The 14,900-nt window shown below is 37.1% G+C and overlaps 1 protein-coding gene across 4 annotated transcripts in view; it reads right to left on the bottom strand.

Annotated features, from left to right (window-relative positions):
• The window catches only part of CDYL (chromodomain Y like), a 104,748-nt gene that overhangs the window by 46,294 nt on the left and 43,554 nt on the right, over positions 1-14,900 (bottom strand). For 3 of the 4 annotated variants that reach the window (XM_052697569.1, XM_052697570.1, XM_052697571.1), the window contains exon 2: positions 10,324-10,990. The exons of the other annotated variant lie outside the window; for it this stretch is intronic. In XM_052697569.1, the coding sequence (XP_052553529.1) occupies positions 10,324-10,990 (667 nt within the window). The remainder of the gene's footprint in view (positions 1-10,323; positions 10,991-14,900) is intronic. 4 annotated transcript variants of the gene reach the window in all.

Here is a 14,900-nt window from a genome sequence, read left to right as displayed (position 1 = left end):
TTCCTTCCATATGTTGAAAATTTATCTTAAATTATCCACGGCAGTACAATTTTATGTCTGGTAAAATAAGAATTAGCTTTACATTTACAGTTGGTTTCAACTCACTCCTGTATTTCTAAAAAGTGGCCACTGACTTTGAAATCTGTCCAAAAAATAAGGAGAGAGGGAAAATAAGGATTAGGGGAGTCAGTGCAACAAATCTGTTTACACTTGAGGGTCTTTTGAGATGGCTGTTTCAAAACCAAAAAGGATGATTGAAAATCAGTACTGTTTAGTGAAAGCATCTACATTTTGCAGAAGGATTATTAATTTCAAAGTGATAAATACGGCTTTCTAAGCATTTTCAAAAGAACGGGTATGAATATGGATGGAATTTTTAAAAGAGCGTTGTTTTTGTTTTGTTTTGTTTTGTTTTTAAGTTGGAAAGAATATGGATCTGGAGTAGAGAAAGGGCAGTGTCCCAATTCACAGCTTGTGCACTGGAGTATGTTAGCAACAGGACACCAGTTTCAATTTCCAACAGATATGATGGATGATGCTTTCCAATCCTCCAAAAATAAACAGAACTCCACAAACTAAACTGCATCACACTACTTCAATATAGCCCATTTATTTGCTACTCAGGTGCACAATTGGTAGAAGTTCCCTGTAAACCACAGAACTTAAAATACTTGCAGAGGTATTCTTAAGACCTGCACGTGCTGTTAATAACAATAGACATTCTCTAGCTATTAGCTACTGATTTGGTGTGGTTCAAGAAGTGGGTGCAGTTGTTGATGCTGAAAAGAGGCAAACATGGAATGGATGTGAGAAAAAAGTTTACATTATGAGAAAAATGCCAGTTCTCTGTAACCAACGATGTTGTCCACATCGCTATGTGGGGACATACAGACTTCTAGTTCTGGATTCCAAGAATCCCTTCACAGTAAAGTCCCCAGTAAGAAAACTAGACCAGACCTCCATCTTCTTATTACTCTTCTAATGTCTATCCTAATATCCTAAGAGGAAAATAATCAATTCTCTTTGTGTTTGTACAGTACAAATTGCTTTCATAAATAAAAGTTGAGTAAAATATTCCGTACCTAATAACAGCTAGCAATGCAGAATGAAATATAAAAATCCCTGTGTTACAATTTTCAGGTATGTCACAGAAAGCTTCCTTCCTTCCACAGCAAGTGGACTTATATTCTTTTCTAAAACTATAACGTTCATTCCTACAAACAGAGTTTATTACTGTTATCCTTACAAATGCCTACAATTCTTTGACACGATCATTATTCTTAAGCAGTTCTCAGAACTAAATGGAAATTTCATCAAAAGGCATTATCTATCTACTTTGGATGTGACACCTTTCAATTTATTTTGACGTCCTCATGTCTTACTCATTCATTCCAGAACAAAAATTTCCAACATCAGTAATTATTTCATCACATCTCTAATTTATTTCTTCTCTAAAATAATCAGATGCAATATTTTCAGTATTCCCATCAGATGTATAATTTTTTTAATACCCTTTTGTTCCTACCGCACCAGTGTTCATCAGTAGCTTATCCAAGATTTGCCAACTATATATACACAGCAAGTCTACTCAGAAACCTCTCACCTTCTCAGTGGATCTGCTTGAGAAGGCAGCTAGCCAGTTTTTCAACTTCCTCCCTCTCATTCGACCTCCTCTTAAAAACGATACAGCAGTCTGAGGGATAGCAGTGCTAATGCATGGCAGACACTACACCAGCAAATCCTTGTCATTCATATTTGGTTACACTGAAGCGTAATGACAAATGTGTATGGCAAAGAAACCTTGAGAACTTCTTTAGCTCAGTGTTACGCCAAGCTTCCCAAAGTTGTCCTCTGCAGTCTTTAGGCACTCCTATCCATACCCAGTCTCCAAACTCAGTGTAGGAGCCAGCAATGAAAATGATCAGTCAAAGTTATTTCCTTGCTGTTCCATCACATCGCTTCTGTTTCAGCTTTGGATATATCCCTCTGAAGTTTCAGTTTGCTTCTCTTAATAACTATGTGCCTCTCTGCAAGTTTTTGTACCTCCACTGACCACTGCATTTTTTTTTAAGATCAATAATATATATAAATAAGCACAGATCCTATTACAGAGCCTTGTGACATCCTACTGCTAAGCTTCTGACACAACTGAAATGAGCCATTAAGCCTCCTCCGCTTTCTATCATCCCAGCCAGATCCTCAGCAGTCTTTTGAAGCATACCTGCTTACTTCCTTTAGTTGTTTCTTTCAAGGATATTTTCAAAGAAAATAAATGACATTCTGTACTTTATCTACTGTTTCAGCTGTGTTCAAAGAACTCAGTAAAATAGAAAGATGCTCTTTTTCCAGTTCAATCTTAGAATTTTCCAGTTTTCGTATATGTTCGAACCTAGAATAGTCTAGTTCAAAGCATGAGTTCTTATGACTTGCCTTTGTTTCTTAAATTAATCTATAATGTAATAAACTTTAAAGCATTTTAAATGATAAATTACTTCTCAAACAAAAACTAAAATCTTTTTATGCAACCTAATATTGCAAAATTAAGCAAACAATTACTAGAGCAGAATACAGTTTGATGACTTATGGCTTGATGCATTTGAGTGTGCATTCCTAAACATGTTTATGATATAAATGGTATGTACAGAAGATAATCTAGTAATCTTCATGTTTGATTTTAAAATCTGCAGAATTTCACAAGTGTACTGCTTATATATATACTTTTTTTCTGTTACTTAGAAGAGTAGTAGAAATAATTACGGCAGTAGTTATTCTGAATCGTGATTATCCCAGTTTGAATTTGGCAACTTGAACTTGAAGTAGATATCTCAAAGCAATATAGGATCTTGGTATTTCATTTGGTCTTGATAACGAAACAAAGTGTAATTTTGTTCAATAGCTGTTCAATACAAGCCTGTTATCATCTCTTACCCAAGTAACTAGTGAAAATAAATATTTTTTTAAATCTGTTTTTCTTTCTTTTTTTCTTAATCAAACCATTCTCTATCTTTTACATGGATTAAATGAAAAACAAAATAGTTCATTTACTAATTCTGTGATGTTTCCCCACCAATAACAGCCTCCTTATGAGGCCTTTTGTTGACAGAAAATTTAATTGCACTCTCAGCATCTCCCCTTTCAAGTAGATAATGAACTACACTAAGATTATTTTTGTCTAGGTTTTATGGATTTTTGTATCAATGTATTAAGATTAATCTTTGTATAGGAACTGCTGAATCATGGCCTGAACCTCTGATTGACCACCTGAGGTGAGCAATGAGTCAGCCCTGGGAACACAGGTGAAGGTAACTCAGCTGTGCTAATGGAGGGATGGAGCCCGGCTCCACCTCTCCTAGACCCCATTTAAGAGCTGACTACCAGCAGGAAAGGATCTCTTTTGGAGATTGTTCCTCATGGAGTCTTTTTCAGCAAGCCCAGGAAGAGGGTAAGCTTTCCATCCATTTTTCTTTGGTGATAACCTGTTTAGCCTAACTTTCCTGGGTATTTCTGAATTATAACATCTGTATATTCATTGATTCTACAATCTTCTTGTCAACAGAACACAGACCCACGTAGACAATTTTCTTAGCAAAGTTAAATTCAATCTACTTCACGGTCTTAAGAAAGATGGCAGGTATCTTTCTCAAAAGTGGAAACCGCATGGGACAAAAAAGCATTGATGGTTACTATGTCAAAGTAAAAGCCACTGTAGAAAGCATTGTGTATTTCTGATTGCACTTTTCACTTCTTCTGTATTGTCAAAAGCTGTTTTAAAGTTGCACAACTTCGATAATGTGGAAAGAAAAAACACCAAAACAACAAAAACAACCAGGTTGACACTTCTGTTAACACATTCAGTCTGATCTTCATCACGTTTTCTTTGCAGAGATGTAAGTAATATAGGTTAAAAGTGAGCCTCACAAACAGAGCTTTTGCTTCACACTGCACTTCTTTCCCAATGTTACCACAACAAGCATGACAAATCCTCAGAAACCACTTCTATCTGATCTTGATACAAATACCATAGGAATATGTGATGACCGATCATTATTGACTCCTTCTGAGCAGTTATGAGATTTAGACCCCAGAGATCAGATCCTCAATCAGCATAAATTGATGCAACACCTGAAGAAATGCACAGCTAACAGCATGGGGCTTATCATTGGGCCTGCAAATGCAATACAAATGTTGGTGAAGATGACAGCGATTTTTCTGTCAACTGAGGTTCAAAATTTTATGTCCAAATTAAGTATTTCTTGAGACATTTATTTCATTTCTATAGATAGACAAAATCCAGAGTTCCCATTAAAGGGGAAACTCTTTTCTGGGGCAAGTTGCATACAACGTTGTGTGCATATGCCTCCAAGGACATGCCCTTTCCCTCTCTGTTGTACTGATGAAAATAAACTTGCCTTTAAAGGAACACTTAGGCCACACTGGAATTGGGTTTAGAGAAGCAACCAAAAGGAATGAACTCATTCTTTCCAAAGTAGTTCCCTTTTCTTTCAGCTGTATCAGAAGTCCACACCAACAGTCTTCAAACAGACAAACCTGGCATCCAAATCCACAGCATCTCTGTTCAAAGCAATGAAAGACAGCAGAAGGCAGAAAAAGCAAGAGACCATCTACTTACTCCTTATATTCTCTGGAAGACACCATTAAAACTTAAGCCTTGCACCTAAATCCTGCTTTATCATTACAATCTACTAACGTAAGCCAGTCTATCTTGAAGATGATAGATTTTCACACAAGTTCTCAATCCTGGAGAATCATATAAAGTAACAATGACCTGTACCACGTACCAGAAACTGCAGAAGTGTGATATACAAAACCCAGAAAAGTATGGGATAACAGGCTGATTTTCCACATAATGCACACCATTCACACTACCGCATTACTTAAAGCTTTTGCATGTATGATAAGGCAGAAAAACAAAGATAAACAAATTAACAACAATTTAGAGTATTATTTCAGTTAAAAGGAGAGAAGCTGAAGAATTTGAAAATGACCTAAGAGATGGAAAATTTATGGTAGGTTAAAATTTTGCAAGTTAGTGTATAATAGAAGGAATAAATGTGAACCCTTTGAAAGTAAATTCTAAATAATATGTAACTTTAAGGAAAACAACAAAGGTATCCAAGGTTGATTAAATTAAAACTGTTTTACTCTGAATCAGCAATTTGCAAAATGTGGACACAATACAAAAAATACAAAATTACATACTGCTGTATTCAACAAAGAGGTTTAACTGGTAATGTCAAAAGTTAGGTAGGTTCACAAAGGACTTTAACCCATGTAGTTGGCTTTTGTTTCCACTAATAAAATGCTTGGTTGCTTTCCAGATCACTCCATGGAGATCAAACCACCACCCAAGTGCAGTGTACAAACACACTGCAAAAGGAAGTTCCTGTCTCAAGGCTTTTTTGGGAATAATGTTTTACTACCAAAACATAACAAAAACAAAGGAAAGCTCAGAGCTGCTTCTGTCTGTCCAGAATGCTAAACAGGAATCTGAAGAACTGCAACACATCATCCCAACTTTCCTTTATTTGTACTTTTCACTCAAATTCCCACAGGAGTGAGTTCTGCGACTTTCCTTGTGCTTGATGGATGGGTTATATGCATCACTTGTGGTCTACAAGGACAATTAATCTGAATCATACCCTACATGCCTTCATCAGCTGCAGTACTCTCCTGAAGGGCCTCCTGACAGTGACCTAATGATTTGCAACGCAGCTATCAGACTTAACCAAATAACAGGCACTATTTTCCATGTTCTCCAGAAAATGTTTTTTTTTTTTTTTTTTTCCAAATCTGTAGGTTTTAATCCCATAAGCTGTTTTGAATAAGGGAGAGAAAGGGTAACAAACACAATGTGAGCTCAATAATTTTTCTCAGGATGCCTGGCTTTTCTTTCAGTGCCAATACCATTGTTTCAAGCTGAGAACAAGACCATCATTCAACCGAAAAATCAGCAGACACCCTTGCTGCCCACAGGTCGATATACTCCAGTCATCCTTCTGTTGTCAGACAGACTATTGCTCATGCAAGTTATACATCTGAAGTAGCTTGTGCAAGGAGGGAGGTGCTGATGTCACTGTGTGCAATAGCAGTGCTTGTTCATCTAGCAAAGTGACATACTCCACTGCATTTCTTGTATTTTTTCTTTTCCTGCACACCAGCCACCAGCCTGCATTGCTCTAATTGTGACAACACATGCAGCTATGTGGCATTTCTTGCTTGTTTTAGAAGCTTGCATGATATTTTACCCAAAATCTGTTTGTGCCATTTATTCTCAATTGCATCCACGTTGCACACCATTACCTGAATAAGAATGTTAGTGACCATAGATAAACCTAGAAAAAAAGTACAGCAAGAAAGCTAGAATTTGCCAAGCAATGGAATTCAACTAATTTCTACTCAAGTTTTGCAGGACATTAAAAACCAATCCAGTGTTTAAACTCTTTGTAAAACTGCAAAACAACTTTCTAGCCTTGTGTGGCTCAGATTCCCTTTACAGTTTCACTTCTTTGTATTCCATTGAAGAGAAATTCCTAGAATAGTTATAAGCATATTATGTTTAAAAAATTTGCAATGAAATTTCAAAGTTATTCAATTTTGATTAAGGAAGCATGCTTTCAAAAAAATCTCAAATGTATCCAAACCTAATGTCAGATACGAGGCCACTTTTTTGTCTTGCCTATTTTTGAGTAATACAGATTGCTTGTAGGTACCACTAAGATCTCTTATGCAACATCACAGTTTTTGGTGATGTTTTTTTTTCTGTTCCATCCACCCATTTAAAGATCACTTATATTGACTTCTAGAAACAGGATCTTTAGAAAAATTGGAACCACAGAAGTGTTAATTCAGTGACCAAGTCCCACTTTGTCCATATGCCACCCTTCCTAGACTAGTATATAGAATATTACTCCATAGGCTTTGTTTTCAAGGCCAAGCCTTTAAAATATAAATATTCAATACAGTGATGTGGTTTCGTAAAACATATGGTTTGGACAGCTACTAGATTTTGGTATGCTGAAACCACTAACAGAGCAAATAAAACTATTATTTTATTCTCCCAGCACTTCTGCGTATTTGTCTAAATATTTACTGGTTGTCTTTTCTGAGACTCTTCTTAGGAACAAGAACTGTGTCATGGCAGTTTGTCATCTGAAAGCATGACTAGATGCTACAATAACACCAATATTTCATTGTAATTCCAGTCATTAAACTGGGATTCTCCTATCCATACAAGGCTTGGTTTTTTTTGTTGTTGTTTTTTTCTGATATAAAAAAAAAATAAAAAGAGGCTGGGGAACAAGCACACAAAGACAACATTTTGAAGAGCTTCACCATCCTGAACTGGGACTAAAAAAAAATAATGATTAATACAATCAAAAAGCATTTATAGCAATAATCTCAAAATTTGGAACACCTTCATATTAAAATTTTGAATGTTTATGTTCCAATTTTACTTTAAAAAAAAAATCAACACCTAAATCAGCTGTGATAATCAAAATTGTCTAAAATTGATTTGAAACAAAATTTGCATATTTCTAGAATGTTTCAAAATTACACTTTCCAATTGATTATTTCTGTTTTGATTAACTGGGATTTTTCCCACAAAAATGTTTTGAGGAAAATTTCCTGCATCAGCTCAAGTACAAAGTTATTTCCCAAAATGTGCTTTTGTCTTCCTGACAGCACCCTCCATGTGGATGTAGGAACTCTTAAATTTAACAGAAGGTGTACGTGGAGGAGGTGGGAAGTTTGGAAAGAGTGCTGCATAATGCCAAACCTATCATTTGCATTATTAATATGTCAGATCTGGTGAGTATGAAGAGCTAGAAATGAGGGTACAAATTTGAGGAAGTTTCTGCAAAATTAACAATTCTGACAAGATTCCTGAGGCGTTGACAGTGCTGAAAATGTGATGAGGTGTCCAGTCAGGACAGGAGGAATGTCCTGAGTAAGGAACAGAACAGGATTCTGAACAGCACGAGACTGGTGCAGGGGAGGAAGAGGAGTGTCTATTTATCACATTTCAATGAATAGCAGTGACATTAAAAACAAAGCCAGCAATGAGCAGGTTGCAGCTTTAATGAAGAGAAGGAGAATGTGTCAGCTTGGTAAACTGCAAGGCCAGGCTAACTCTTGGCTTCCCTCTGAACAGAGGTCCAATCTGCTGATGCAGAATAGCTGAGTTGTACCACAGGCTTTTACGAGAAAGAGTTCTGCCACAGAAATTTTAAGGAGTTAGGGAAAGAGACAGATGTTGGATACAACCGAATGTTGTTCCTTCATAACATTATTTTCAAGCTCTATAATCAGAGATTTACTGCTTGATTTGGACAGTACCCCAAAAAAGTTGTAGAGGAGTCCATCTATAGAACCATAATAAATTAGGATATTTGCTTCTATTTCCAAGCAAGCTACACAGCTCAGGTTGGTGGCAGTGTTGTGAGAAAAGGAAAGCCTTGGTTAATAGCTCTTCAGGAGCCGAAAGAAGCAGAAATGTTCTGTGTATCCTTGGGCAACCATGCATCGTGACTATCTCCTTGGTTCCTCCTGTTTTGGTCCACACCTTAAGATCTTGTGAAAATGTAAGTGTGAGAAAAATCTTGTATTCTTGTTATTGCAAGCACAGCTTTCAGCATTAGATGAAGGAGGTGGTAACAAGTGAACTGCAACACCTCAGTGAAACAGGTTAATACACCTCCAATAATCTTTTATGTGCCACTATCACTCCCGCACAGGACTTCCCAATTCCATTTCATGCCCTATAACAAGCCCTTGCTACACTAGCATTACCAGAGAGGTTGGTGGGAATGATTTAATTATTTGGAGACTATTAACCCACCTAAGAAGGTCCTCTTTTATTCCTGTTTTGTTGTGTGAGGTTTTTCTTTGTGTTTTTTATTTGTTGGTTTGTTTTTGTGAATGCCTCAAGGCAAACACCAAGATGCTGAAGGCAGTCCTAATCGACCACTTCACTAGGAACACCACTGTACTCCAAAGCACATATTATTTATCATGAAACCATTACATCTGTGAACACTCATCTACCTCACCTGCTGAGGAAACTTGCACAGTGGCATCTCTTGCCTTCTCCCCCTCCAGCTTTATTTACATCCTCAGAGATGCACATCCCCTCTTTAGCCCATGCAAAGGAAGGGATATTTGTGGCATCAATGTGTGCATTGCCATGGTTACCTAGTTCATCTGCAGCAAAAGGGGTTGGTCCATGACCTGACACCACAGCTCCAGGAGAGCATTCCTCCCTTGTCGGCCACTACAGAAGTGTTTTGTTTTGTTTTTCATAAAAATCTGAATGCAAGCAACAGTGGGACACACTGCTCAACCTCTCACATTCAATGTATTTTTGTGCCTACATAATTTGTCTCTGAGCATGGTTTTTGTCAGCCCTTGACTTCAATAAATTTTTCCAGCAAGTCATCATCAAAAGTATGCCTGCAGATTTTACCCTCTGAATTTTATCTGAGGAGAACATTACACTTGAAAACTTAGCTTCAGAAGCAAGCTAGCAACTACAAGTTGGGTCTGTCACGAGAAAACAAAAGTTTGTGGCATCAGAATGATGACCATATTAAACCAGACTCTCATCAGGGTGAGGGAAATTAATAGCTTACTCCCAGCCAAAGAAATAGTTTGGGTTTCTTTGGTGTTGAAAATGTAGTTTATTTCACTCCCACTGTAAATCTACTGAGATACCGCCAAGCCAGGCATTAAATCTAAATAAACTCTCAATATGAAATGAGGTATAAACAACAAAATATTGATAAAATATAACGGAGAGAGAATTCAATCCAGGCAGAAAGTGCATGTATCTCCACAACTGGCACAAATTTTCAATGAAAAAAACATTATCAACTTCAGTTTTTAAGAAACATCACTCTATCAGTTATTTCATTATAAAACATAAATAAGCCATTATAAGAAATCCCTCCTCATATTGTTCATCTATTCACATAATGTATGTTTCTAATATTCATAACAAATTTGAGTCTTTCATTATTTCAAGAAGCAATGGTGCTACCCCTGGAAATAGTACACTGAATACATGAGCCAACCATGTCAAAGCAAACACACGTATCTCACGGTGGTTCTGAAAACACAAATACCAGTGAATCTCCCCGAGGAGAGCAAAGGGGAGTAAAGTTTGAAATGGGTTTGTAGTCATAAAGCTGTGAAGTCCTCCAGACTTAATGTGTCTGAGACAAAAGTGGGTAATTTGCATCTGATTCACAAAATGAATCAGCCAAATGAAAAATCTACATAAGAATGACTGATTTGTACACTTACCTTTTCCATTTATTGTTAATGCTGATGCAATTGTGGCTGTTACTGGCACTGGCAATTGTGGCACTAATGGATGTATCCTTGGTCGGCTCCCCATCCTGGCACGCTCTGCACCAGGTCCTAATAAAGCTCCCACGGGTTTTTCTGCTGCTACTTCAGGTGCTACAGAGTCTTCTTGATCCTGCTCTGTGTGGTCCATTTTATCAGGGCTTTCATTTTGGAAGCCATCAACTGCTGTCCGGCTCTTAATTGGACTTTTGGGCACTAGGATTTTAATACCTGATTTTGCAAGGTCCATATTTTTCCTTCCAGAAAGAGATGGTGAATTGTTTTTCCGGAACTTCTGTGTGGCAGTAAAGAGTTGATTATTTTTTGACTCGTGGTCTTTACTCATAACTAAAGATTTAGTGGAAGTCTTTGAAAAAGAACTATTGGTAGACCTAGAAATTTGTTTTCTGGCGTTATTTGGAGAGGTCCTATTTGTCCTAGTTAATGTGCTTTCTTTTTGCTTTTCATTGTGACGCCTGTTAAATTCATGTATATACTCCTCACAATTAACAAGGTGCTGTTCTGGCTCCCAGGTGTCGTCTTCACTGTCATATCCTTTCCATCGCACCAAATACTCTGTCTTTCCCTTCTTGTTTTTCCTCTTGTCAACAATTCTCTCTACCTGTTAAAAAGGAAAACCGAGCATTAGGCACAGGCAGATGCACAAGTCAATCGAGCAACACACATGCAAATAATTTTTTGAAGTGTACATAGATTTAAAAATGTTCTTTAGTCCAGTAATTCTCTATTGTAGCTCAATATCATGCAATCTTTCACTGCTGACTGGAAATGCCTCTCTTTGTACTTCAGACTGTTACTTTCACCTAATAAAAGATGCTCTAGAATACCAAAGTCATTATTCAATATGAATTTTGCATGCGCAGGAATCTGAATAAGACGTATGTTGTTAACCATTGGCATTGGCTCCCAATGAGTTTCAACACCAAGATCAACGTGACTGGGATTTCACTCCGTGAATACAGAGATCACATGTAAATCTGCTGCAAAAACACAGTTTGTTTACCTTACAAAACGTATTAATGTATCATTACCTGAATAACTTGTTTACTTAGCACAAGGCATGTGTGAGAATGTCTTGCTTATGGCAAGTTATCCTTTAGTTACCAGGGACAATATAGTACAGCTCCAAAGTCAGGGCAAACATGGAGTAGTTTTTAGAGGCTGTTCACTTTGTGAAAACAGAGAACTTGTTTTGGCCAGAGACTTCGGTACACATACTTGAACCAATTACCATGCCTCACTTATCTGCAAATAGAGATGGTATTTATGTCACCAGCATTAAGCAGTTACATGCTACAACTGCATGTGGGAGCCACGTTGTAGAGGAATTCAGGCACTGGTGTAAGGCAGGCAGGGCAGACAGGAGCAGCTGCAGGGACAGAGGCTCATGCCTTGCACCAAATTTGCTGTCAGTCATGCTACCACAACAGAGAGGGAATTCTTTCATAGAAAGAGAGATGTAAGTGTAAGGCTAAACTCTGGATTTTTCCTTTTTTTTCTCTCCATGCTGCTTTCTGGTAAATTCTGCAGCCTACTTTCTTTCAGTTATGGAAGCAACACAGCTTTCTTCCCATCTCTATCTCCCTTTTGGTTATTAAGAAGAAAAAAAAAAAAAAGGAGTGGGAAGAGGTATGGATGAGACTACAACTTATTAATTTACCTCCTAACCCTGGTGCACCTTATGAGTAAGACCATGCATACAAGCAGCAATCACACATACCTAGGATAGCTTCTGAAGACTAGCAACATGTACTGGAGTTGCATTAGAGAGAAGCATCTACAGACTAATTTGGAAAGACAGAAGCAAAATACAGACATATACGTCGTTGCTGAATCATGTTACTCTCAACAATAGGTTCTCTTAACATTACACCTCAACTTTGATTTTTTTTATGTGGCACGTTATCATAATGAACTGCATGGTTTACAACAGCGAGGTTAAATAATTGCTATTACTGTAATAATAGAAGCAAAATAACTGTGCTTCCTAGATCTTCACACTTATCTTGCAAGTGCTGTACTATGCTGTCCTGCCAAGAGGACGTTACGTAGTCCTGTTTGCGTTGGTATTAAAAAGAACCAAAACAACTGAAAAAAAGACAAACACAAACTGTCAGATTGGTTGCACCTGTACCTTGTTCCTCAATTGCACTGTATTAGCAATTCAATTTTATGGAACACAACATAAATTGTACCAACATTAAATATGTAAAAATTGAAATATATTAAAACTGTCTTTATTCTGATTATCGGACATTATAATAGTTGCTGGATTTAAAAAATATGTAAAAATTGAAACATATTAAAACTGTCTTTATTCTGATTATTGGACATTTTAATAGACGCTGGATTTAAAAAATACCTCACTATCGAAACTATTATTTTTCCATGAAACTGTACTTAACTTCTTAACACAAGTGCTGCCACAAGTAAGTCATCATACAGAAATAAGCCTTCCTTTCTCTTCTGTAGACACTGAGTAAAAAGATCTTTAAGTATTAAGTCAGAAATGCTAAATTAGTAAATAAACTCATGAATCATAAACCTGATACAATACTGTCAAAAAAACAGTTACCGTGTTAGTCTTGCTTGTTGTTTATTTTTCTCATGGCCCGTTAAAATAGATTTTTAAAATATGATTTGCAACCAGGCAAGGTATTTTTATTTTCTATCAGAAAATCCTCATAACAATCCAAATGGCATTGATTTCTGCACACAAAGTTCTACTAATGCTTTGCATACTGGAAGGCCACCCATTAAGGACATGTCCTTTTAAAGCAGGAAGCCATTCTTCTCATCCAAAAAAAACCAGACACCTTGCAGAGATAACAGATGAACCTTAAAACAGGAGATGCAAAAATCCATCACTAACCCAATAATTTATAGAGCAAACAGGAATGCATACAGAAAGCTGTTACACTCAGCTGTACTGCCCAAATCTGCATCAAAACCCATTTTGATATTGCTCTTTTAAAGATATAGCTTTTTTTTTTTTTTTTTTTTTTACAATGCTGTTTAATTCTTCTTCTCTCTGTTTTATTTACAACATAAAAAATATAGCAATTAACCTGTTATACACAATTTATCACGTGTTTTCAGAGTTTTATTGAGGGACTTTCTGAATTGCCTCCACTTAATTAAACTGCCCTCAGGCCACTAGGAAAGCTGTTCAGGAATATTCTACTTCAATACTTCTGCTGACAATACAGGTACAGAAGCGTTTCACATCCAGGTTTGGGAAGAGAAGACTGGAATGTCTCCACAGAGTACACAGAGTCGTTAAATAGAGTTACCCAGGGCCACAGTTGAACATGAATGTTTGAACTCAATTTCATAGCAAAAACAGGACTATAAGCTTGTACATTCCTTCTTTTGCTACAGAAAAATAGTTTGACCAGTCATACTGGTCATACTATTCTACTTTAGTCATACTTTTCTACTTTATTATACAGTGGTGACATGATGTGAAATATAATGCAAGACACTTCTAGTTCTTACATTAAAATATACTAATACATCCAAGCATTAAAATGAACAAGAATATGACTGAGTGGGGAACTCCATCCTAAGTCTAAATTCCCACTTCCCCGCACTTCAGTTATGGTTCTGTGTGATGGTACAGCTAAACAGATGAAATAAGCAACATCAAAACAGGCAGTATTTCTTTCTTCCCCCTTGCTACCGTGGAGCTGAGCTTTCCTGATCCTATGATGAGTGAGTTCTGAGAGCCAAAAACTGGCAGAGTGCCCCAAAGCACCAGGTAAGCACAAGACCACATCCTAGGCCAAGATCATGCCAGAAATGCTGGTGACAACTACTTCTTGCCAACTACCATTTCTACAGCCTCCAATGCCTTCTGCCACAGGGTAAGATTCATTTTTAGTTCTTAAAAGGTTCTTTAGCAGCAGATACTGGCAGCACAATCTCAGTTTCCAAGTGTTGTGGAAGAATCAAAAGAAAAATGAAAATGATTTAAAGAAGAGAAAATGATTGTGAGGGAAGAACAATCTGGGTGGCAAAAGTTAACATATCCCACTTTATCCACTTCAAGTATTCATCAGCTACATTTGAAACTCAGCCAGCAGAAAAATCGACAGAAAAATTAACACACTGCTCTGAGGCATAATCCAACACTGCAATATCCATACTATAATCTCACACACAATGGTTATACTTGAGACTTCCCATCTGCAAAATGGTAAATTTCCATTCCCTCCATGAATGTGGTAAGAATTAGTTAGTGTTTGCTTCTCTCTCTTTGAGGAAGGAAATACTTTGGTTTGAACTGCTTTTAATAACAAAATAAACAGCATTTACACTTTAAAACAGAACAGATAAGATATGGTTGCAATCAAAAGTGCTGTCCAGCTACAGCTGTGCCAGGTGCAAATGGTCATATTTACAGCCCATCTGTAACTGCTCCTCCCTGTCCCATGCTCACAGACATCAGCTCCTCCCCATCTGTCCACATAACTCCTTGTGCAATTGTTACCTAACGTAGCTCTGTCAAA

The sequence above is a fragment of the Tympanuchus pallidicinctus genome, unplaced genomic scaffold, assembly GCF_026119805.1.
Source record: "Tympanuchus pallidicinctus isolate F22 unplaced genomic scaffold, pur_lepc_1.0 scaffold31, whole genome shotgun sequence".
Lineage (NCBI taxonomy): Eukaryota > Metazoa > Chordata > Aves > Galliformes > Phasianidae > Tympanuchus > Tympanuchus pallidicinctus.
This window is presented reverse-complemented; position numbering and strand designations above follow the sequence as displayed.